Raw genomic sequence first — 22,356 nt, forward strand, 5'->3', positions numbered from 1 at the left:
TAGTCTCTGCATTTGTCCTCCGACTGCTACTGCTAGCGCTTTCACCGGAAAAGAGTTTACCCTACTTCCGGTCTCGGCGGCCATTTTTGTGAAATAGGCCTATGATGAAACTCTAAAGGCTGCTTGTCCGTATGAATGATATAAACCAACTCCCTTGCCTCTGTGACATTCACAATGGAAGATATCCCTATTTGGATTTTGGTTGCTAAGGTGCTCGACAATGGTTGCTAGAGCGGAGCTAGGAGATGTTGAGGTGATTCATGATTGGCTGTTTGCTGCCCCGAGTCAATCGAGACCACCCTCATGTTTCTATGACACTTCTATCCAAAGATATCCCTCTGATCTCTTTCAATGGAAGTCTATGGAACTTGTTGCTTTGTTGCTATGGTGCTCTAAATGGTTGCTAGGGCGTGGCTTGATAGCTTCACAATAATCCTGAGAGACTGACTGGTCGTCTGAGTAAAATGAGCCCGCCCCCTTGTCTCTATGACACTGTGATCCAGAGTTATGTTCAATACAAAATCCCTATGCAATTTACCATAGTAAGAAAAACACGCATGCGTTTCATGGGCCGTCCTTCGCCATTGTATGTCAATGGGGCAACTTTGGGCAGCTCTTGCGCCCCAGGGATGCAACTTTTACTCCATTGTGAGGTATGTTCTTACAGAGCCTGCCAGCCTCTTCAACTGTGGTAAACCGCACGTTTCTGTGAAATCCTCGCTCAGAGCTATGACCCGTCAAAGTTTTTCGCAATGCAAAGTGCATGGGATTTTTCCGGCCACTGTTTCGCCCCTGAGGAGAACATCGCACCCCCGATCTCTTATAAAAGTCATTTTTCACTGATATTTACAGAGGGTCAGCTGATGAGCGTACAGTAACTATGGAAACATGTTGTGCTGTTGTAGCAGTTCAGTGTTCTGCATCAGCGAAGTCTCTTTCAGCGAGTCGTTTCACCGGCGGCCATCTTTCAGACGCCTCTCGAGCAGCGGTTTCAGTCCCGCACGTGCAGCTCCTCTCTCTTTACACGGGGAAACATCAAATTCTCCAAAGCTGTTCAACAAGCTCACGATTAAACTTCATATTTTAAATCCCCAATGAAATATGACAACAACTGTCTCATAAATGTTGTTTCTAAACGCTCAAATCATGACAAAAACTGCATTTTCCAGGCTGGATCAGCCGATGCGCAGTCGTAAGCGTTCGTCTCAGAACACTGACTGTTTCTATAGCAACCGGAGCTTCTAACGGCAGCTGCAGTGACGTCATGACTTCACCAACTGGCGATTGGCTCTTTTACTTAGAAGGCGGGACTTATTCCGCCATATTGCACTTTGCACTTTCTCCCGATCATAGTAATACGAGCGCACCGTCTTTATATATCTAGTCTTTGGCATCACTGTTTTGTTTCGGCCCTTATCGCCGTGGGAACAGTGGCGTCTGAACCTTGCACACACAATGGGGACCCGTGGAGCCTCATGACATCTGAACTAAATGCCATTCAAACATCATGACAGTTTGTCATTAATTACGACACTGTCACCTGTTGATCTCCTGTGAATCTGGCGGCTGTCTGTCTCTCCGTGTCTGTCTTTCGGGAGCCGTCTCTCTGCTCTAAGTTCTGCTCTGTTCTGTCTCTCTTCTGAGCTTCTGCTGTGTCTCTGTCTCTCGTTCTCCTCACTCAGATACAGTGAAACCCTGTTGAGAGCAGCTCAGACCTGCATGAGTTCAGACGCTGGATCTGGCTTGTTTCTGTGGGTTAGTGCTGGTCTAGTTGCTGGTCCTGCTGGTTAAGGTAGTTAATAGTTCTGGTGGGGATTATCAGTAACAGCCTCTAAAACACCACATATAAGTGAGACCAGTCCCGCTGCTCAACTGTCCTGCTCTGATTCGCTGTAGGGTCCGTCTGGACTCTGATCTAAAACACAGTGAGCTGAATCTCAGTCTACATAGACAGCATCCTGAATGAAACGGACACTCATAAGCGACTGGTTCGGATGCGCTACACATAGACAGAAACACACGCATCATTAATATAGCACTGCTCAACTGTGGAAACTCACAATCCATTCAGTTTGTCGTTAGCATATCGCCAAATGTGATCCTCTAATAAACATAAATATGCATACACAAATATTGTGTAAAATAATCCATTTTTAATTCTATGAAACTATTTTGTTTTATAATTTTCAGAGCTATGTGGATTGTTTCACTGAGGATTTTGCAATGCATTATGGGATTGTGTTCTCTGTGAAAGACGCATGTGATTCTGCCTTAGAATTTGGCCAAAAGACGGTTATCTTATAAAGCAGAGTAAATATTCTTCTGGAACGACATGAGAGTGAGGAAATGACAAAACTTTCATTTTTGGGTGAACTAACCCTTCAAGTTTAGGTTTTAAAGGTAGCCTATAGAAAATATCATTAGCTCAGTATAAAAACAACAGAATCCAATGGAAAGTCACACTGTGATAGACAAAAGCGTAATACACATAATCTGAGCGTCTGCTAACAGAAAGACAAACCCTGATGGAGGTTCAGAGATCTGAGAACGACTGATCTGATTGTGTGGAGGATGTTCTTCTGTGTCCTTCTGATCAATAACAAATAACTGATCAACCATCGTTCTGCTTCTCTAATAAGAGTAAAGCTGCCCTTATTTCCAGCCTGACGTCTGACGAATCACATCTGATCTGAGCTTCAGCAGCGACTGAAACTACCACAGAAGAACAATCTTATTCTGAGGAACCACGACAGAGACACAATATAAAACACGCTTGATGCCGTAAAGCTCCTGTGATTCATATAAAATAGATCGTTTGAAAAGTCAATCATGATTTCATTCAGCAGGACGTCCTGTCGCATCACTTCAGCTCATCTGAACCTTCACTTTTCCTCCTCTGTCTCTAAGACAGATCTCGAACTGGTTTCTTTTCTTACAATAAAGAACTGGACGAATTCAGTCGGTTCGTCTCCCACTGACGCTGACAGACGCTGTGCTGAAATACTCTGAGTGTGTTTTCTATCTGCTGAATCTACAGCAACAGCAAAAGAAATGATTATTTAACTGAGATGTGAGTTTATCGTCTGAATTTATTATGATGAGAGAGATGTGAAATAACACAAAGACAATAAACACACAACATGATTTCTATTGCGATGTTCTCGAACACGACAGCAAACGTACGATCACGTACGAAAACAAAAGATCAGTGTAATGTGACTCACGAATCAGTGACTCTTATGAACCGCTCTGAAGAATCGGTTTGACTGAATCTCTCACTGACTGAATCAGTCGCAGCAGTTGTTGACTTATTCACTGAAGCGGATTAATATGATTTTCATCATGTCCAATCAAAAAATAAACCGTGAACTGTGACTGTATTGTGTGTATTTTAGGCTTGTGTGACTTAAATTAGTGAAGTTACTGACTGGTTGTTAAAGACACACATTAGGAAGAGCGTTCTGTCATAATAAATGGTACTTTAATTAAAAAAGAAATGCTGCCAAAAGTAATATTGTTTTGTTTAGTATGTTTGTTGATTCTTAGGATCAATTATTTTGAAAGAATCATTAATGTGTAAGGGATCCACTGGAGGCAAGTGTAGATGAGAACACAAGAGCCGTTTATTTATGAACAGAAGATCAAACATAAAACAAAAGCATGACGAGGCATGAACTCACAACAAAACATGACGCTTACCAAACAGTGGAGCAAAACTTGACAAAGACACATGACAAACACGAGGGCTTAAATACACACAAGACTAATGACAAGAAAGGGACACCTGTGAACAATGAACCAATGACAACACGACACATCAGACAAGGGAACGCATGGCAGGATCACATGACAAACAGGGAATCACATGACATGAACAAAACCAAAACGTGACATAATGGATCGATTAATGAACCGGAACCGTTTCTCAGAAACAGATTTGTTAAACTTTACGATTCCCGTCCTTGCTCATCTATTGAGCTTCTTTTACACTCTTGTATCCCTTTACTATTGTTGTATATCAGGATAACAGATTCTTTGTTCTATTATTGAGGTCTGTTTTTGAATCCATGCTCTGGGTTTGTTTGGTAATGCTTAGCGAGCTTCTGTTGAGTAAAGTCTGACGCGAGTTTGCATATTCATCTCGTCTTGTGTTTCTATCATGAATCATATGGCGGACATCACAACTATGATTAAACTGATGGAGACAGTAGAAAGGACAGTTTTCCCGACAGCGGAGAGCAGAGTTTCTGAAGTGATCTACTCTGTTACATGATATTAAAATCTTGAATTTGTGTGTCTGGTTACATTTGAATTTTTTGACAGTTGGAGTTTCAGTTGGAGTTTGAATTCTGTCTGTGGGAGTTTTGAGAGTTTAATAATTTACTGTTGGAGAACCGTGAGTCTAATCAGTAAGAAAATATATAGTCAATAAAATTAATAATCTTAAATAGGATATCATACTTATTAAGACTCTTTGAACGGTTTAAGAGTGACTCAACTTTACCACAATAACAGTGTAAATCAGCAGTATTTGATCTACTCCTGGAGGACCATCATCATCCTGCAGAGTTGAGCTCCAGTCTCACTGAATCACACAGAATCAGCCGATCTCAGTCTCAGGATTACTGAACAATGACAGTCCGGTGTGTGTGAGAGAGCAGAGCTGGAGCTGAACTCTGCAGGAGACTCTTCTACACACACTGAGTTCAGCAGATCAACATCAGTGTTCCTCTACTGTACGTGTGTGTGAACTCACACTTCTGATGAGCAGGAGATTGACTAAAACATGTGTGGGGAAAAAGCGAGAGATTTCTTGAATCACAGATAAATGAATGAACAGCGTTTCATCTGGAGTTCATCCACAGTATTAAAATGAAGATGTGAGAAACTGTGTGTGTAAATACAATCATGAAATAATGATGCGTACTAGAACAGTACTTGAGTTTTTATCTTTCTTTTCAAGAAAGCAACACACAAATAACTGTAACGGCCTCTATATTAATTAATCTATTATTAATTATATTTTATTTAATCATATGTATTTGAGTATTTTTATCAAAATAATTGTATAAATAAGTATAATAAATCATTATTCATTTATATTTTAATAATTCATTTCTGTTAAATTGGTTTGCTGTGGTTTCTGCTCAAAAGACCGAGAGCATTTTAGAAACTGGTTTTGCTCAGCAAGAACAAAAACAACAGGAAACATTGATCACAATCATTAAGAGTTTCAGGATGGAATAATAATATTAAACTAGAATGTACATTTCCTGAAGAAAATGTGAGTGGTGCTTGCAGTGGCAAAACTCGGCACCCGGTTAGCATGTTTTGAGCAAGATGCTAACACAGTTAGCATGTTGCTAGCATTATGCTTACATGATTAGCATGTTTGTTAGCATGATTACCATTTTGCTAGCATGATGCTAGCATGTTTTTAACACAATGCTAGCATTATTATCATGTTGCTAGCATTATGCTAGCATGATTATAATGTTGCTAGCATGATGCTAGCATGAATAGCATGTTGTTAGCATGATGCTAGCATGATGTTAGCACGATTAGCATGTCGTTAGCATGATTAACATGATGTTAGCCCGATTAGCATGTTGCAAGCATTATGCTAATATGATTAGCATGTTGGTAGCATGATGTTAACACGATTTACCACGTCGCTAGCATGTTCTAGCATGATTTACCATAGTTTACCATGATTTACCACATTCTAGTATGATTTCCCTTACGAAAAAGAAGTTTATTCAAGTGTTCTATTAGTATACTTCTTTTAAACTAAAAATAAGAAAGAATACTTTCAGTCTATGTTTTATATACTTCTCAGAAATATACTTCAAATTGCACTTAAGTATACTTGACTTATACTGACAGAAAAGTCTAAGTATATTTGGCCTATACTTGTTGATTGAGATATACTTAAAAGTATAATTAAGTATTCTAAGTATTCTTGGCTTGTACTTGTGTTTACTATTTTGATTGAGTAGCTTATTAAATACTTTTTTAAAAACATAATATTACACACCGTCTTATAAACTAACGTGTTCAGCTTTATATAGTAACAAACTTTCGGGTGGAATAGCTTATAGAGTAAATAAAATAAGCATGGAAAATAAGTTTATTCAAGTATTCTATTAGTATACTTTTCAACTAAAAAGAAGAAAGCATACTTTCAGTCTACATTTTATTTACTTCTCAAAAATATACTTAATTACACTTAAGTGTACTTGACTTATACTGAGAGAAAAGTCCAAGTATTTTTGGCCTATACTTGTACTCAATCTTTTGATCGAGATATACTTATAATTTTAATTATTCAAAGTATACTTGGCTTGTAGTTGTGTTAACTCTTTTGATCGAGTAGCCTATTAAATATACTTTATTTACATCGTTTTTCATATACAGTCTTATGAAACTTTGTTTGAAAATATTGATTAAAATATTGATATAAAACAGATATGTTTCTAATTCTGCATATCTGAATTTTTGTGTAGGCTAGTCCACTGGTAGTGTACATATTTACTTTAATTCAACTTTTCCCCACCATTGACTGAATTTTCCAGCTATCCATGTTTTCACTGGTATACGGTAGGGGGCGCTATGACACATCTTCTAGTACAGAATCTCCGGATCAAAACACAGGAGAAGAAGAAGCTGAAACAAGTGATAGAAGATTGCTCACTCAAATGTAAAATAATGTGATCATCAAACATTAAACAGCTTGTAAATCAAAACTGCTTAATGTTTCCAAATGAAATGAAGCGTAGGCCTAACCCATGAGGAGAAAACGACTGAAGCTGTGGGGGTGTCGGACTCGATCTACTCCACCCGTGTTTGATCATCGTTCTGGATCTGATCAAGGCGCAGTCTTTGACAAAAATGTGATTTTCTCAACTATTTTGTTTAAAATGTTGCCTTTCTTTATGAAACTTACTGACATTCAAGTGTTGATAAAAAAGGATGCATTACGCTAATAAAATGTTTTTAAAATTAAAGTAGAGTTAAAGGTATTTTTCAAGTATAAAAAATAACATTTGAACATTTGGCCTACTGCAACTGCAAAAATTGTATATAAATAGTAAACTATTAGTATAATGTTAAGTTCACTTAAAGAAAACTTGTAGAATAAAACTGCTAAACTAGTAGTTTACTGAGAGTACACTAAAAGAGTAAAAAAAATATATAAACGGTAAACTATAAGTATGATGTTAATGTGGCAGTATAAGTGTTTGACTTCGGGCTACTATTGGTTGCTTCAGGTCTATTTATTAAGCCTATCACAGCTAAAGGCCGAGCATATATACCATATATACGGGAAATTTGTCTGTTTGGTCCCTCGTATGGTATGTGGGGGATCGAGTACTGTTTCCCATGGCTGGTGTTCTTGTGTAGACTCTCCACAGGCAGGAACGCGGTTGTTTATAGCGTTATCTTTCCCTTCTAGGGCAGTGGGTGAATCAAATGCCTTCTGTCTATTTACAGCGTGCGCATTGATTTCGCGCTTCGGACTGCTGTGACTGGGATTCCTCGCACCCCAAGTATGCAGGTTATTTGTACATATGTGTCATGCTCTATGATATTTCTTTTAATTAAAGTTGTCGTTTCAGAAGTGCAGTGTATTCTGGCGAGTAGCGGGGAGGATTGCGTTGCTGGGGTTACTGTCATTCGCTCGTTGATCACGGAGCGCTGCTGTTTTGCTGCTGTCCCAACTAGATATTAAAACGAAAGGATTTTGCACCATTTTCATTATTCCACTCTCTCCAAATAAGAAACTGTTACTGCTTTTGCATGCAGGTTGACTGGAGGAATATCGCCACCCTGCAGGTTTTTTTAATTGTTTAGCTAATTTTGTATTTTTCTTTTTGTTATTTTATATTAGTGTTTCCACTGTGAAATTCTATTGTATTTAATTATTCAATGTATGTTTTGAGTGTCTAAAAGCAAAGGGGCGGGGCTTGACTTGTGGATTATCTTGTGCTGTGGATGTGCACCGGTGTGAAGGTGATACTGATGTGGTTATTGCTTTGGTTTTTCTTTTGCATTTCTTGTGCTACTCACTGAGTGTTGTGGTGCTCATTGAGTCCCCCCCCTGCTGGCCTCACTCAGTCCTGTTGTCTGATTATTTTTGAGTGCTTTTCTTTTTAAGTGTATTTATTTTGTATTGATGTTGTGAGGTTTGTGCTATTTAGCACTGTAGTATTTTGAACATTTTTCTTGTATTGTCTTGAACTATTACACTTGTGTCCTCTAATAAAAAATTGAATTGAAAGAGCGAATTCTTGTAGGTTCTATCAAACACAACAGTCAGACCGTCTGCTAACAGAAAGACCAAAGAGAGATGTGTGTCTGGTTACATTTCAATTTTTTGACAATTGGAGTTTGAACAGACTAGTCAGTAAAATTAATAATCTTAAATAGGATAACATACTTATTTAAATCTGAACAGATGTTAAACTGTCAGGTTTTGAGTTTGTTCTTGGATCTGTTTCTCTGTTCATCTTTGTTCATCCTCTAGTCTGTATATTAGTTCAGTTCTCTCCTTGTTCGTCACTACGGTTTCTAATCGATTGTGTTAGTTCAGTTCAGGTGTGTTTCTCTCTGTTCATTGTCTAGCTTTGTTTAACGTCAGTGTGATTGTGGTTATGTTCCTCATTGATTCTTCTGTTTATTGTTTTGATTACTATATTTAAAGTCTCCTTAAATATATCTCTTTCGTCATGCGCTTCTGTACAGCCACCTATCCTGACTGAAACTATGCATTAAACACTTATACATAAAACACTTGAACACTTTGCACGGGATTAGAATTACCTGGTGACCTCTAGTCATTTGTAATAATTGCGAAGGTTGTCTGTGATCTTAATCCTGTGTGAATCGGCCATGTCTGTAATTTGTAAAGTAAAAATTTCCCAGCAAATGATCTACCATATTTCGCAGAACACAGAGGTCCTGTGATAATATTAGTCCCGTGCGAATCGGCATCTGTGATTTGGCGGGGTCATATATAATTTTTTCGGGGTTTTTGTTTCCCATGCACCTTTTTTTTTATCCATCTTTTGTGAAGAAGGGAGATTGGAGTTGGAGTGTTTTAATAGTATTTTGGGTGCTGGGTCATATCGCGATACACCATACAACTGTACAATTTGCAAAAAGAGAAAGCTGAAAACCATCAGAAGAGCGAAAAGAATGATTAGATGGAGATTGATGGCATGTATAGCAGCATGCGGTAAAGAACATTATTCTGTTTATGATATATCATACAGCTAGACCTATAATGACAAGGTATTTCCAAGCAATAGCCTACTGACATTATTTCAGGAGATAAGTCAGTAAATATGAGTAAAATCACAGGCTTCGCTTATTGTCATTATACAAACACAACAAACTTGCGCAGAAACACTTGCCTTGTTTCTAGGAGATGTGTGACAAATGAAAACAATATGAGTTCTAAAATCAGCTCAAAATATCAAACATGTCTGATATCCTCCTGATATTCTCCGACTGGATGGACAGTCTGTGACCATCATACACTACATGATTTTCTGTCAAATCTGTCAACTCAAATCTGCAGACTGGTTTTGACTTTCGGCAACTAACATCAATTTGTCCAGACTGTAAATCTGGGCAAAAGTCGAGGAGTGTATTCTCGCCTTAAGACAGCGTCCTGAATGAAATGGAACCTTATAAGAGATTGATCAAGAATACTCTACATTTAGTAACAGATGGAGACTTGCACACAGGAGACTTGACTCAGTTGATTCAGTTTGGTAGTTTTCTGTTCTGATTTTAGCACGCTTTGCCAAAGTGAAACATACAGTTTTAGAGTCATAAAGATAAATTAATTATAAAAGTGTCCTAATTTAAAATATAACCTTTCACAGTAAGTGTGTTTAGGGTCTCTAACAAAGTTCTCAAGCACATTTATTTTCCTTACAGAAAAGTAATGATGGTATCTTTAATTTTAAGTACATAAAATACTTCAGTATCTGATCTCATTCTTCTAAATTTACCTGATGGATTTAAATCTTTTAACTGATCGACATAGGCAAAGTAATTACCATCCTGTTTGTACACACAAATATTTACCGGTCTAAATGAACTCTTCTCCTTCTGTCCCATACTATTAAGCATGCTAAACCGAAACTTGAATAAATAAATAAACACGTGTACGCTTATTTTAAATGCATTTGTATGGATATTAGTGTTTGACTGATAAACACCATCAATACTGAAAATAATAAAAGAAAACAACAGACCTTGACATTTCACTCTATCAACAACATTACTGCATTATTTATCAGTGTTGGTTGGAGTTCGAGATTTAGAGCAACAGAATGATTGAAGCATTCACATTATTTTGGGCTAACAGTTTATTATTCTGTGCAGACAATCAACAGAATAAAGGAATGCTAGCTGTACTTAAATCTAAGTGATTATCCATTAAAGTACGCACTAGTTAACCATTTACATGCTTTTGAGAATGGGAAAAAATATTTCCAAATTCTGTATTTGATCATATTGGCTTTGTCTGTTGTTTTTGTTACCAACTTACCTGTTGACTGGTTAAACCGCTGCATTGCGACCTGGATGTTGTTTTTGAAGTTCTGATGGGTGCCAATCTGTTTCTGAGTCTCTCTGTCCCAGTAATCTGCTCCCTCATTCTGTCTGATCCACTCTGTCTTTGGCACAGCTTTCATTGCCTTGCTATCAAAGTAAAAGAACTGTCCTTCATCCACCAGGCCAACCGCAGTGTACTCTGGGAAGTCAATGTCTCCAGACACAGCAGTGTAGAAGTATTTCAGAGAGTGTGTTCCTGTGGACGGAGACACAAACAGGGAGATTTTAGTAATCATCTTAAATTAGACATCTTTGCATAAAGCTTGTTCAAAATTGACACAATTCAGAATTACATGAATACTAAGACTGATCATTAGCCTTTATTACAACAAAAAAATGAGTTCCATAATAAAGAATTATCTATATTGATATACAACTATAGTTGAAAACAATTATCTTGCAATATTTCATTTGATACAAACTCTTTCCCCTTCACATGTAATTATGTTCATATTCAAAGTCTGGTAACACTTTACTTTAGTATACATGTAGTTACTATAGTAATTACTAGAAATTTTGCTAAATTACTTGTAATTAATCCTAAACCACACCCTAATCATAACCCTATAGTAAGTACATTTACTTAATTATTACTACTCAGTACTTAAATGTAAAATTACACTGTAACTCAGACACTAAAATAAAATGTAGCCCAACGTTTTCTGAGTTACCACATTTAATAAGACCTTGTCAGTTATTTTACTAAAAAAATAGCAAGATGTGCTTTTGATTAGAATAATATTGACTCAGAAACAGCTTTATTGGCCAAGGAGCTCTGAGTCCAATATATAACACAAGAATACAGATAATAAGACATGCATCTAGATAAAGTAAACAGTGGATAAGTTATATACAGACAAACAGATTTCAAGATATCACTGCAAGCAAAGATGAATGCAAAAAAAGACAAATGTATTACTGAATGTATTTTTTGAAAGCTGCAATAATGGAATGAAAAAAGCAAAAATGTAACAATAATGATTTTTAATATCCAATTAGTCTATTTCACAGAATCACAGAAATATTATTATTATTATTATTAGCCGGAAGGAAGGGTTGATTCGTGGCCTTATATTGCCATCTAGTGGACAAAAAGCTAAAGTCAATTTCTCCCAGAAGATTTTTTTTTCCAGTTGTTAATTGCTTCTTTTAAACGGCAGGATTTCCTTTTTTGGATTTTCTCTATTAATGTGCTTTATTCCAATACATGATAAAAAAAAAATATTATACTTAACATTATAAATATTATATATTTTTAATTAAAAGTAGACCACCGTTTAGTTGGTTTAGCAAGTAGTTCGTCATCGGCCTCTGGGTAGAAAAACGTTTCTCAGGTCAGAAATGAAACGGATGCATCTGATACAACAAAGCATGCTATATGTCTATATAATGCTATGTTTTTTAATTTAAAAAATATATTTTGAGTAAAAAAAAACCACAACCTTAAACCAACAAACAATGATTTTGGTACAATAATTATGTTATGTCAGCTATATGCTATTTTCTTTTAATTCCTTTCCTTTAACAATTTTTTTTCTCAGTAAGTATAATTATTTTTTCAGGTAAGAATATTTTTTCAGTAAAGGATACTTATTTATCAAAATGTAAATGTCATACAAAGTTCATAGTTAATATGCTTTTGAAAATCATATAAAAATATGCAACATGCGTAAATACCAATTTTTGGAAAGTGACAATAACACGAAACTTTGACTCAACATGGGCTGTTCGTGAAGGTATTTTTTGTGTAATGGAATAATTCGCCAAACTCCACTCTTACAAATAAATGCACTACTGTCATATTAAAATAATTTACTCACCAGCATAAGCAAGATGAGCTCCGAGGAGCAAAAGCACAACAGATCGCATCTTTGCTGTCGCCTGAGAAACAGTTTTCGTCAGTGGCAAGTGTTTCTTGAAAAATGACTTGGAATATTTGTTCTATAGACGTCTCAGTTCGTTGTCGACTGTAAGCTGGTGAAATGTGTCTGAGGACTCTGTCTGAGCGAACGGCTAAATAGCCTCTGAAATTCCAGCCAATAGATATTCCATATACCTTCAACGTCACAAGTTACTACGAGGTACTTCCTTGACTGGGTTGATCATGGAAGTGAAAGCAAAATATTAAGTGAATATGTAGCTGTAATAGGGCTCAGGTTTTCCTCCAGAAATTACATGTAGCATAGCATAGGTAAAGTGGAGATGCTAAATTGTCCGTATATGAATGAAAGAGAGAATGAGTCTGTGTCACACTGTGTGTAAGCCCTGATGGGCTGGCCATCTGTATTATTGTAAACTCCAAAGATAAACAACCCCGCACTTATTTTATATCATTTTTTTATTTTTATGGCTAAATTTCACATTCATAAATGCAAATTTTTAGGGGAAAAAACATGTTTTATTGCATTTAAAAATGAAGTAAAGCATTATATTGAGTCAATATTGCCCTCGAAGAAACAACAAGCTATTAGAATTTGACAAGCATGTACACTCTTTAAACTAAAGTATTCCTATAATACTGTGTATACCTCCCCCAAGCATTTGAAATGTATTGTATTGAACTTGTTTGTTTTGATATTTCTTCAATTAAAAAAGAAAGAAAAAAGGACTGGCCATCTGTCCAGAGGGTTTCCCCAGCCCAGACTGGCACAATACGGTGGGGTATAGGTGGCTCCAGCATCCCCTCGAGTCCGCGATCCTACAGAGGATAACAGAGAATCTATGGATGTATTGGATGTATGATAGGCCTAAAATATGAGACACATTCTCTTCTCTTAATTAGTGTCCTAATGGAATGCATTGAGACATTGTTTATTCTTGAAAACACAGGTGTGTCCACAGAAAATTTGGTAAATTGTCTCTATATATTATAGTTGACTTATAGTTGAAGAGTGGAATTACAGACAGTTCCAAAAAATCGTTTACTGTATTTGTTGATAAATGCATGCTTCTGAGGACACCATTGAGGATGTTTACTGTAGTAGTAATAATGATAAAAATAATAATAGGCCTAATATTCTCATTGTAGGAGAAGGTGTTGAGGTGACAGCCGAAGTTGTCTTAAAAATACATAATATAAAAGGTCAAACAAAACAATAAATAGCCTAAATAAAATGTCATCGTTTCACCTCAGGATTATTATTATCTGATTTCTGATCAAGTTAAAGCATGCTGGTGTCATCTTTATCAACAGATTTTCTTTTAATTTATTATATAATATTTACTCAAAACTTTCACCTAAAACTAAACATCATGTCTGAGCAGGGGAGGGTTGTAACCCTATTTCCCTATTTACTTCTACTGGACCCACAAAGACTGAGCAATACCACTCTGAATCAAAATGCACTAAATGAAATGGGGTGGGGTTGGGGAAAGGGGTTAATTGGAGTTTATACAAATTATTTTGAACAATTAATTAGATGAAATAAATAAATGCATGTACAAAATATAAACCAATGTCCATCTTTTTTAATAGTGTTACAAGTTACTACTCACTTTATTAGACTCACCTCATGGGTGCATTGTATTAGTTTACCTTGTTTGTTATTTAGTCATATTGTAACACTTTACAATAAGGTTTTGTGTTATCATTTGTTAACATTTGTTAATATGGACTAAGAATGAACAATAGCTACTTCTTCAGCTTTTATTAATCTTAGTTCATGTTAATTTCAACATTTAGTCTACTTAAACATTATTAAAATCAAAAGTTGTAATTGTTAACATTAGTTAATGCACTGTGAACTAACATGAACAAACAATGACCAGTTGTATTTTTATTTTTATCTAATGTTAACAAAGTGATAAATACTGTAACAAATGTATAGCTCATGTGTTTGTTTATGTTCGTTAATACATTAACTAATGTTAACAAATTAGACCTTGTTGTAAAGTGTTACCGTAATATTATGTTCACAAACCATTAATAACTTAATAATAAATACAGGCAAAACACAAATTTAAATTTAGTATGGTTCTTGGAACTGACATCTACTATGCTACAGCACTTCTCATGTAGGCCTACCCCACTTTTCCAGTATGATGCTGCGACTGCAATGTGACACACATTTGCACACTAACTTTTTTGTACAAATCCTTAAATAAATTTTTAGCAAGTTCTATAGTCTTCATGATATGATATTCAAATAGCCTACGCAATGCATAAAACTACACCGGCTATACAGGTTCGGCTATCTGTTGTCAACACAATAGGCTACTAGATACAATATGGTATTTCCCTGTGTCCTTAACTGCACTCTGTTCCGAGAAACCACGTGATATCATGGCAAAAACCAAAACCATCATGGTGAGTTTGGAATATGCCACTATTGTTGGTTCAGAGCGCCATCTAGTGGAGACTAGAAAGGCTAAAATACACGTTTTAGAGAAATGTATGATTCAGTGCTTTTTTTCTATTTTGAGAGGTCAAAAGATGTTTACTTGATGATACATGAAAAATATGTCACACGACATCTGAGTATTTTCAATTGTCACAAAAATTGTTCCTGCTGTTAAAGCGCATGCGCGTAAACACGCAGTTGAACTGAAAGTGAAACGCTGGAAGCTGCACGAAAGATTTTGGGAAAACCCGACGAATGATCTTTAACACGCCAAAAATTACAGCCATACAGAGATATCATTTAAACTTTAAAAGCAACGATGTCTGAGATTTCGATCATATACAAGATATCTATCATCGCATTTACATTGTATTTTCGTGGTAAGTTTTTGCTGCCTGTTTATAATCAAGACTACAGCTTAATACATTAAATTTTGTATGTGACCAATGAACATAACTCTCATAATATTTCTAATCTTGCATTATCTCTCCTATCTTGCAGCTTCTGGTTCTGGGTGTCCAGTTCTGGAGTGCTGGTTTGTCCAGGAGAAGCCCGGTCATGGAGGAGGTTTCTCAGTACCAATGAGTCAAGAGAAATCTTTAATGTTCATCAGAACTGAAGCCTACAGTGAAGAGATCATGTCTGATCTTCATCCTCCTGCAGATATCAGCCCGTCCAGAGTTTACTATGTGACAGGTTAGTGTCAATAGAGAATGTGCTTTTAAAGAGATTTGTGGACAATATAATCTCTATAATAACTCACAAAAGTCCATCTTCAAGTCTAAGAATATTTTGTTTAATGTTGTGCTCACTCGGTTGTCTGTATCTATTGTTATGTTTCATATAGCATAGTAGTATGATACTCCTGACAAATAAAAATACTGTATTTAAATCTCCTTTCTACACCAACCAGATCCAACGCTACAGTCACAGACGGCACTGTATAGCACCTGTCCTAGAGTACAAAACAGATATATGATGATAACTAAACTTTAATGCACTGTTCTCCTCCAGATCCAGCTGGCACGTTCTGCAGTGCCGCCCTGAACCCTCCCAAAGGCTCTGTGAACAAACCAAAGTGTGAGATTAACCCTTTCATGCCTCACGCCGCATGGTCAGATGGACATCAGCTCTCACTGACTCCGCCCAAAGTCCAGTCTACCTGCAAGCTGATTGGTTCTCAGTGGCGGCGCAAGGGCTTGACGAGCAGCTGACATTGTCCAATATCATGCGAGCGCCTTCAGCTTCTAAAGAGCCAAAAGGTAAAGAGCCCAAGTTTCTCATATATTGGCGGAAGAAAATAATATTACATACATTACATACAGTAACATAGTAATATATATTTGCATAATACATAATAGTGGTGCATATTATATAATTATATATTAAGAATATTCATTTAGCATAGTTCTACATAGAGTATGCAATTTAAAATTTTCTTTGCATGTTCATTTTAAAAATTATTTGTGTTCCGATATGATTTTTGTAGTTCATGTATCTTATATTTGAATTAATTAAAATAAGAGCTGAAGTCTGTTTAACCCTTCTGTGTTAATGATGGTTAAACACTTTCTTTGCTCACTATGCTTCCTATTTTCCTCTCTTTCTTAAAGTCATTCTCAGTGTCTCCAGTAAAACTGCTCTGGTCCGCTCTAGACTTGGAGAACCGGTTCTGTTGGACTGTGGGTTCTGGGTCGACCCGTCTTCTCCAGTTCACGGCTCTGGATTCTCTGTCGAGTGGCGTTATCAGTTTCGGGGTGAAGGACGGCTGGTCCTCGCTTACGATGGCAAGAACGATCGGTTTGCAGAGACATCAGAGACCGGAGCCGATATTGACATCACAGGCCTCTATGAAACAGGAAATGCATCTCTGATTCTGGAAGAATCTCAAGTGAGACACTCAGGAACTTACATCTGCACAGTGTATCTTCCACATCTTCTGGCTCAGGTAGCCGTGGACCTGGAGATAGTTGGTGAGATGATGGTATACTCTGATTCTGACATAGCCAAGTCAGATTTGCATATATATGTGATGTTGCAGCCACCTAGTTAATCAACAGCATGTGTTATATTAAACTACAATTATACATAGAATACTAACCACTGTCTCTTTTCTTCCCAGAGCCTCCATCTCTCTCCATCTACCCTTCTCCTCTTCCTCTGCTGGTTCCTGGGCAGCTGCTGCTGATCCAGTGTGAAGCGTCTGGTTTTGCTCCTCACACTCTGGATCTGGGCTGGGAGTTCACCGGGGCTGATGGGAAGTCCCGCTCTCTGGGTCAGGGTGGTGTAACGGGTCACAGACAGGCGTCTGACGGCACCTTCAGTCAGAGCAGTCGTCTGGAGCTGGACTCGGGTAAGATGAGGCTGGGTCGTGGTGGTGACATCACCTGTGTAGCCAAACACGCTGGAGGAACACGGCGAGCTACTGCTACACTCAGTGTGATTGGTGAGTGATACTGTCATAGACTGACATCATTTTCAGACAGTGTTTATGATCAATCATTAAACCTGAATAATTTCACGTCTATATTTCAATGGTGGGGATTTTCAGTGATTATTTCTGCAGGATACTCTAGTAGTCGGCGACAAGTGACAGTCTTTATTTACAGTGTGATTCATATATTTTAATTTCCAAAAGAATGTTTATGTCAGTCAGAATGTTCTGCAACTCTTGATGTGATATTGTGTTGATATCAGGTGTCAGCGCTCCTTCTATTGAAGACTCTATGGCGATGGTCGCTGTTGCTCTGCTGCTTTACGGCATGATCAAGTTTCTCTACTGGACGTTCAGCTCTTCTGGTGAGTCGGTTTTCTAGCATCACTGCAACACAGAAGAGATATTTACAAGTGAACTGATGATAAAATGAGCTGTTCCATTGTAAAAAATAATTACCATATCGTAGTATATTGACTAGAATTGTGTTTGTAATATGAAATGCCCTGGAATGTAATAAATATTAAAGCATGTCAATTTTTTATGTTATTTTTTTAGACTCCAGTGACACTGAATTAAAGAATAAGGTAAATAACATATTTTTTGCTAAATCACACTCTCAAATTACCTTTTTAAAATGCATCGATGCTGTCGTTAGTTCTCCTGTATAACTGTCTGTCTGCTTATTTCTGTCTCTTGTGTAGAAGGAGAAGTAAAGCTGGACCTGGAGGGGATTGTGAAGCTGAATAGTGTGCAGAGAAACTGCTCTTGTAAATAATCCTTTCAGAATAGTTTTATATTGTGTTTTAGTCTTTGCTTAAGAATTTCTGATGGCTGTATTTGTGTTTGGGTTGGTTACTTTCTGCAAGTATTTTTATATAAACATATTTGTAATGATGGTTGTACAGATTCTGGAAATAATAATAATAATAAAAATGTAAATTGATTGTATTTTAAATACTGCAAGACCGTTGCCATTTTTTAGTTTTGTGAGTCTGAGCTTTGAGCTTTTTTCATGAACAGAGATTTATGAATCACGTAAACTCAATTGTCTAGAGATGTACTAGTAGTGCTTTAAATAAGTAATATCCCATTAGGATGTTACCAGCCTTTCTTTCACTTAAAACGTGAAGTCCCTGAGGATGATCAGGCAGCAGATGGATTACATTTGTGAAACAAAGTTTTTTATTTGTATTACTGATACTTTGCAGTCACGTGATGTCTGGCGGGCAACAAATGCGGTTAGTGCATCCAATCGCACAACAACTATCTGGCATGTCGTGTACACCTCAAAACACCAACTTTTGTATATTAAAACTGGCAACGTCCTGGCAAGATCCTTGATTAGTTTACTGGTTTTCGTTGCTAGAGAATGACGTTCTTGCCCGCCAGCCAGTACAACTGACGTCACGTGCAAAGTATCAATAAACAGATAAAATACAGATAATATATTTAATGTAAAGACACCTGATAAGTGTGAAGGGATTGTTCTGATCCTCACACATCTGATCTCACATTCATGACAAACTCCTTGTTTTATTACTGTATCTGACAAAGTAAGAAAAACAAAAAAAGTGTTTCTCAAACTAAACACACTCTTGCTGCATTTTTTGTAAGATTTGAATTGTATTCTCTGGAACAAGCTCGAAATATATATATATATATATATATATATATATATATATTAGGGCTGTCAAACGATTAATCGCGATTAATCGCATCCAAAATAAAAGTTTGTTTTTACCTAATATATGTGTGTGTACGGTGTATAATTATTTTCTATATATAAATACACACACATGCATGTATATATTTAAGAAATATTTGCATGTATATACTGTGTATATATATTTATATTATATATAATTTATATTATATATAAATATTTTATATATAAATAACACATTTTTCTTAAATATATATGCATGTGTGTGTATTTATATATAGAAAATAATTATACTCCATACACACACATATATTATGTAAACACAAACTTTTATTTTGGATGCGATTAATCGCGATTAATCGTTTGACAGCCCTAATATATATATAATGGGTTCTAATATATACAGTCATGGTCAGAATGATTGGCACCCTTGGTAAATATGATCAAGAGGGCTGTGAAAATATAATAATTGTAACTAGTGTTTTTGTGTAATTCGCTGTGTATGTTGATGATAATATAAAGGAGAGAGAGAGTTTATAGATAAGTCTTTAATGAGCACTTGTAAGGTTACTGTATTTTATTCAGCTCTTACTGTGATTTTCTGGAGTAAAACGGACGCTTCATCTTTTGTGTGAAAATAAACTTAATAAAACTCCTCAGTAAAGATTTGACCATCATTTGGACGGGGTCCTCTACATCAGGCTTGTACTAATAGTGGATAAAAGCAAGATGACAAATAAGTTATAACCGTAATTAAACAAAACTATATATGTTCTATCTCCATACAGCATATATTCACTCTGGCTCTATAGACATTATAGTCCGACTCGACAACAAGACAACAACAATGAAAGCACATGATGTGGTGAAGGGAAGAGAATATGTCATTGATATTCATGGTACTAGTCAAATGAAGAGAACTGGCATAATTCACATTTATATTGCATAAAAGAGGCCCACACCCATTACATTTTATTTATAAAACTGACCATTGTGTCATTTTTTAGTTAAAGAGGTCAGCAAAAAAAAAGTAAACAATAAAGCATTTCCTATTCTGTTGTTTCGGAGAGGGGCTTGGTATTCATGTGAGGTGACAAATTAGGGTTTATGTGTATATTAGCCATAGAGAATATCAGTCATATTTGTAATAATTCATCATCACTATATCATATGTTCTGCTGTATCATATGTTATGCTTAAAATTTGTGGTTGCCACTCAGTGTTTTTAATCACAGGACTTTAATACAAAAGACAGAGGAAGCTGGGAAAAGAACCCAGAAGTCAAGAGGGATCCTGCATGGTTTAATTTTATTTGTTAAACACTTTATGTCACCTTGAAAATGAAAACGTGTCATAAATGTGACATATACAGTATAACTCATATGAGTTGTGGAAAAATGTGTTCATAAAGTGTTTTTGAATCATTGGCTTTGATGCACTGCTCATCATGTTTCTAATGTCAGTAAGAGTGGTGTGGCGAGAGAGCAGTGTGTAGTACGTAAAATGAAAAGCAAGAGTCATGAACTCATGAAGTCATTACTATACAAGCATTTATAAAATTATAATGAACATTCCTGGAGTTCATTGGCATATTCACTGTAATGGTCACCAGCTGGAGTGGCCTTGAGAGCCACTCCACATCAGAATATTGGCATTCCCTCACAAATCTCCCATAATTCTCTGCCTGGACTCATCAGCGCTCACTGTTTTCAGCTGTGTCTCATTACCTTGTTTAACTCACACTATAATAGCCTGGTTTTCATTCCTTGTGAAGTCTTGTTTTTCCAAGCATTCTCCCTGGTTTCATGTCTCTTGTTTTTTTGGATTTCTTGGCTGTTCCGTGGATTACTCTTTTGCTGTGTTCCCTGCCTAGTTGTGTTTGTTTGTATGGACTGCCTGCCTGTGTTTGACCCTGCCTGTACTTTAGATTACACTTTGGATTACCCTGTTCAATAAATACTTCATTTGGATCCTCAACCTTTTTGTCTCAGAGCAGTTCATAACAGTCACACACCTTGTATAATTCCAAACAAACCTTGCGATAAGAATATTAAAAGGATCTTAAAGATTGAAGTTTATTAAGACTTCTTGGCTTCATTCAACTGGAACAAAGACAAGTGGATAGATGATACATTCGTTCACCAGTCATAAAGAGCAGAGTCAAAATTTGTTTTCTTATTTATGTTTATAAATCTGTAGAAAATGTTACAAGTTCATGAGATAGTTACCTTTATGTCCAGGGAAAAGAGGCTTCAGAGCTTGTTGTACAATAAAATATACTTACTGGTATAATATAATCAGCAGAGTAAAACAAGTGTAACCCAGGTCACTAGAGAGATTCTGTTGACGTGAGGAGAGAAAAAAAAAAAGACACACTTGTGAATATATAAAACAGTTATTTTATTCATATCTGTGGGGAAAGAAAAAAAATAGAAAGTTTAAGATTCTAAGAGAAACTAAGAAAATGCATAAAATAAAATAATAAAACTCGTTTAGAAAATTTATCCAATTTAGCAAGACAAAGATTGGTTCAATTCAACGAGTGGGAGTTAGCCCCGCCTTAATAGGTGGACTCAGGGCAAGGGTGATGCAACACTTTTTGCGAGACACTGAAACGGCTAGTTCAAGTTAGAAAAGCTGCTGGTGCGATCCTAAAGAAAGAAACAAGAGAATTAGAACGAACAAACCAAGATTTAAATCAGAGAAACAATAGAGAAACTTTTAGATTAAAGTGCGGATTGAGATTCATCAGTCAAACGTTACGAGTCTAACGCAACGAGTGCTTGTCATAAATTCTTTCTCCCCTTGCTGTTAACGCAGTCTCTTGAGCGATTCTGGTCTTCTGGTCACTGGTCCAAATTTTGAAGCGGTGCACTTCACGCTCATTTGCATATTTTGCTATTTGTAAGTGAGGGTTGTATTGTCGCCGCGACGCAGGTTACACAAGCAGATAAGTGTTTTTATATAAATATATCCATTATAAAATTACATATCTAAAATTACATCAATAAATAACTTATTTGAAAAATGTAAATGCAATTTATGTTTCCTTTAGGTAGCATATTCTCTAACTTAATCTAAATCTGTTGTTATTTGTAATTAGACCACAACACATTAAAGACACAATATGATCAGGGGCACGGGAAGTGGGGGTGCTGAGGTGCTGCAGCACCCTGTTTTTCACAGGATTGTAAATTTTTTGTTTGTTTACATTTATTTATTTTAAGCGTTTAGTAATTTATTTGTGATAAACACTTTAAGTAGGATATTTCAAAAGTGTTAAGACT

At 36.3% G+C, this 22,356-nt stretch overlaps 2 protein-coding genes across 3 annotated transcripts in view; one reads left to right on the forward strand and one right to left on the reverse strand.

The window, feature by feature from the left end:
- LOC307162889 (major histocompatibility complex class I-related gene protein-like) overlaps positions 1–22,356 on the reverse strand; it is a 71,728-nt gene that overhangs the window by 9,248 nt on the left and 40,124 nt on the right. The window contains exons 1-2 of one of the 2 annotated variants that reach the window (XM_079878610.1): positions 12,450–12,652; positions 10,565–10,825 (exon numbers count right to left, since the gene is read on the reverse strand). In XM_079878610.1, the coding sequence (XP_079734736.1) occupies positions 10,565–10,825; positions 12,450–12,498 (310 nt within the window). In that variant the 5' untranslated portion in view covers positions 12,499–12,652. Of the gene's footprint in view, positions 1–10,564; positions 10,826–12,449 lie in introns of those variants that run through there. The other variant, XM_079878611.1, reaches the window with a different exon arrangement.
- Positions 15,202–18,967, forward strand: LOC307162888 (tapasin-like). Its single transcript, XM_079878609.1, is given in 10 exon segments — positions 15,202–15,349; positions 15,471–15,665; positions 15,984–16,076; positions 16,079–16,231; positions 16,583–16,942; positions 17,092–17,415; positions 17,667–17,768; positions 17,962–17,990; positions 18,108–18,594; positions 18,823–18,967. Coding segments are annotated over 9 exon segments (1,329 nt in total). The 5' UTR covers positions 15,202–15,288; the 3' UTR covers positions 18,120–18,594; positions 18,823–18,967.

The sequence above is a fragment of the Squalius cephalus genome, assembly GCF_949319135.1.
Source record: "Squalius cephalus genome assembly, chromosome: 8".
Classification (NCBI taxonomy): Eukaryota; Metazoa; Chordata; class Actinopteri; order Cypriniformes; family Leuciscidae; genus Squalius; species Squalius cephalus.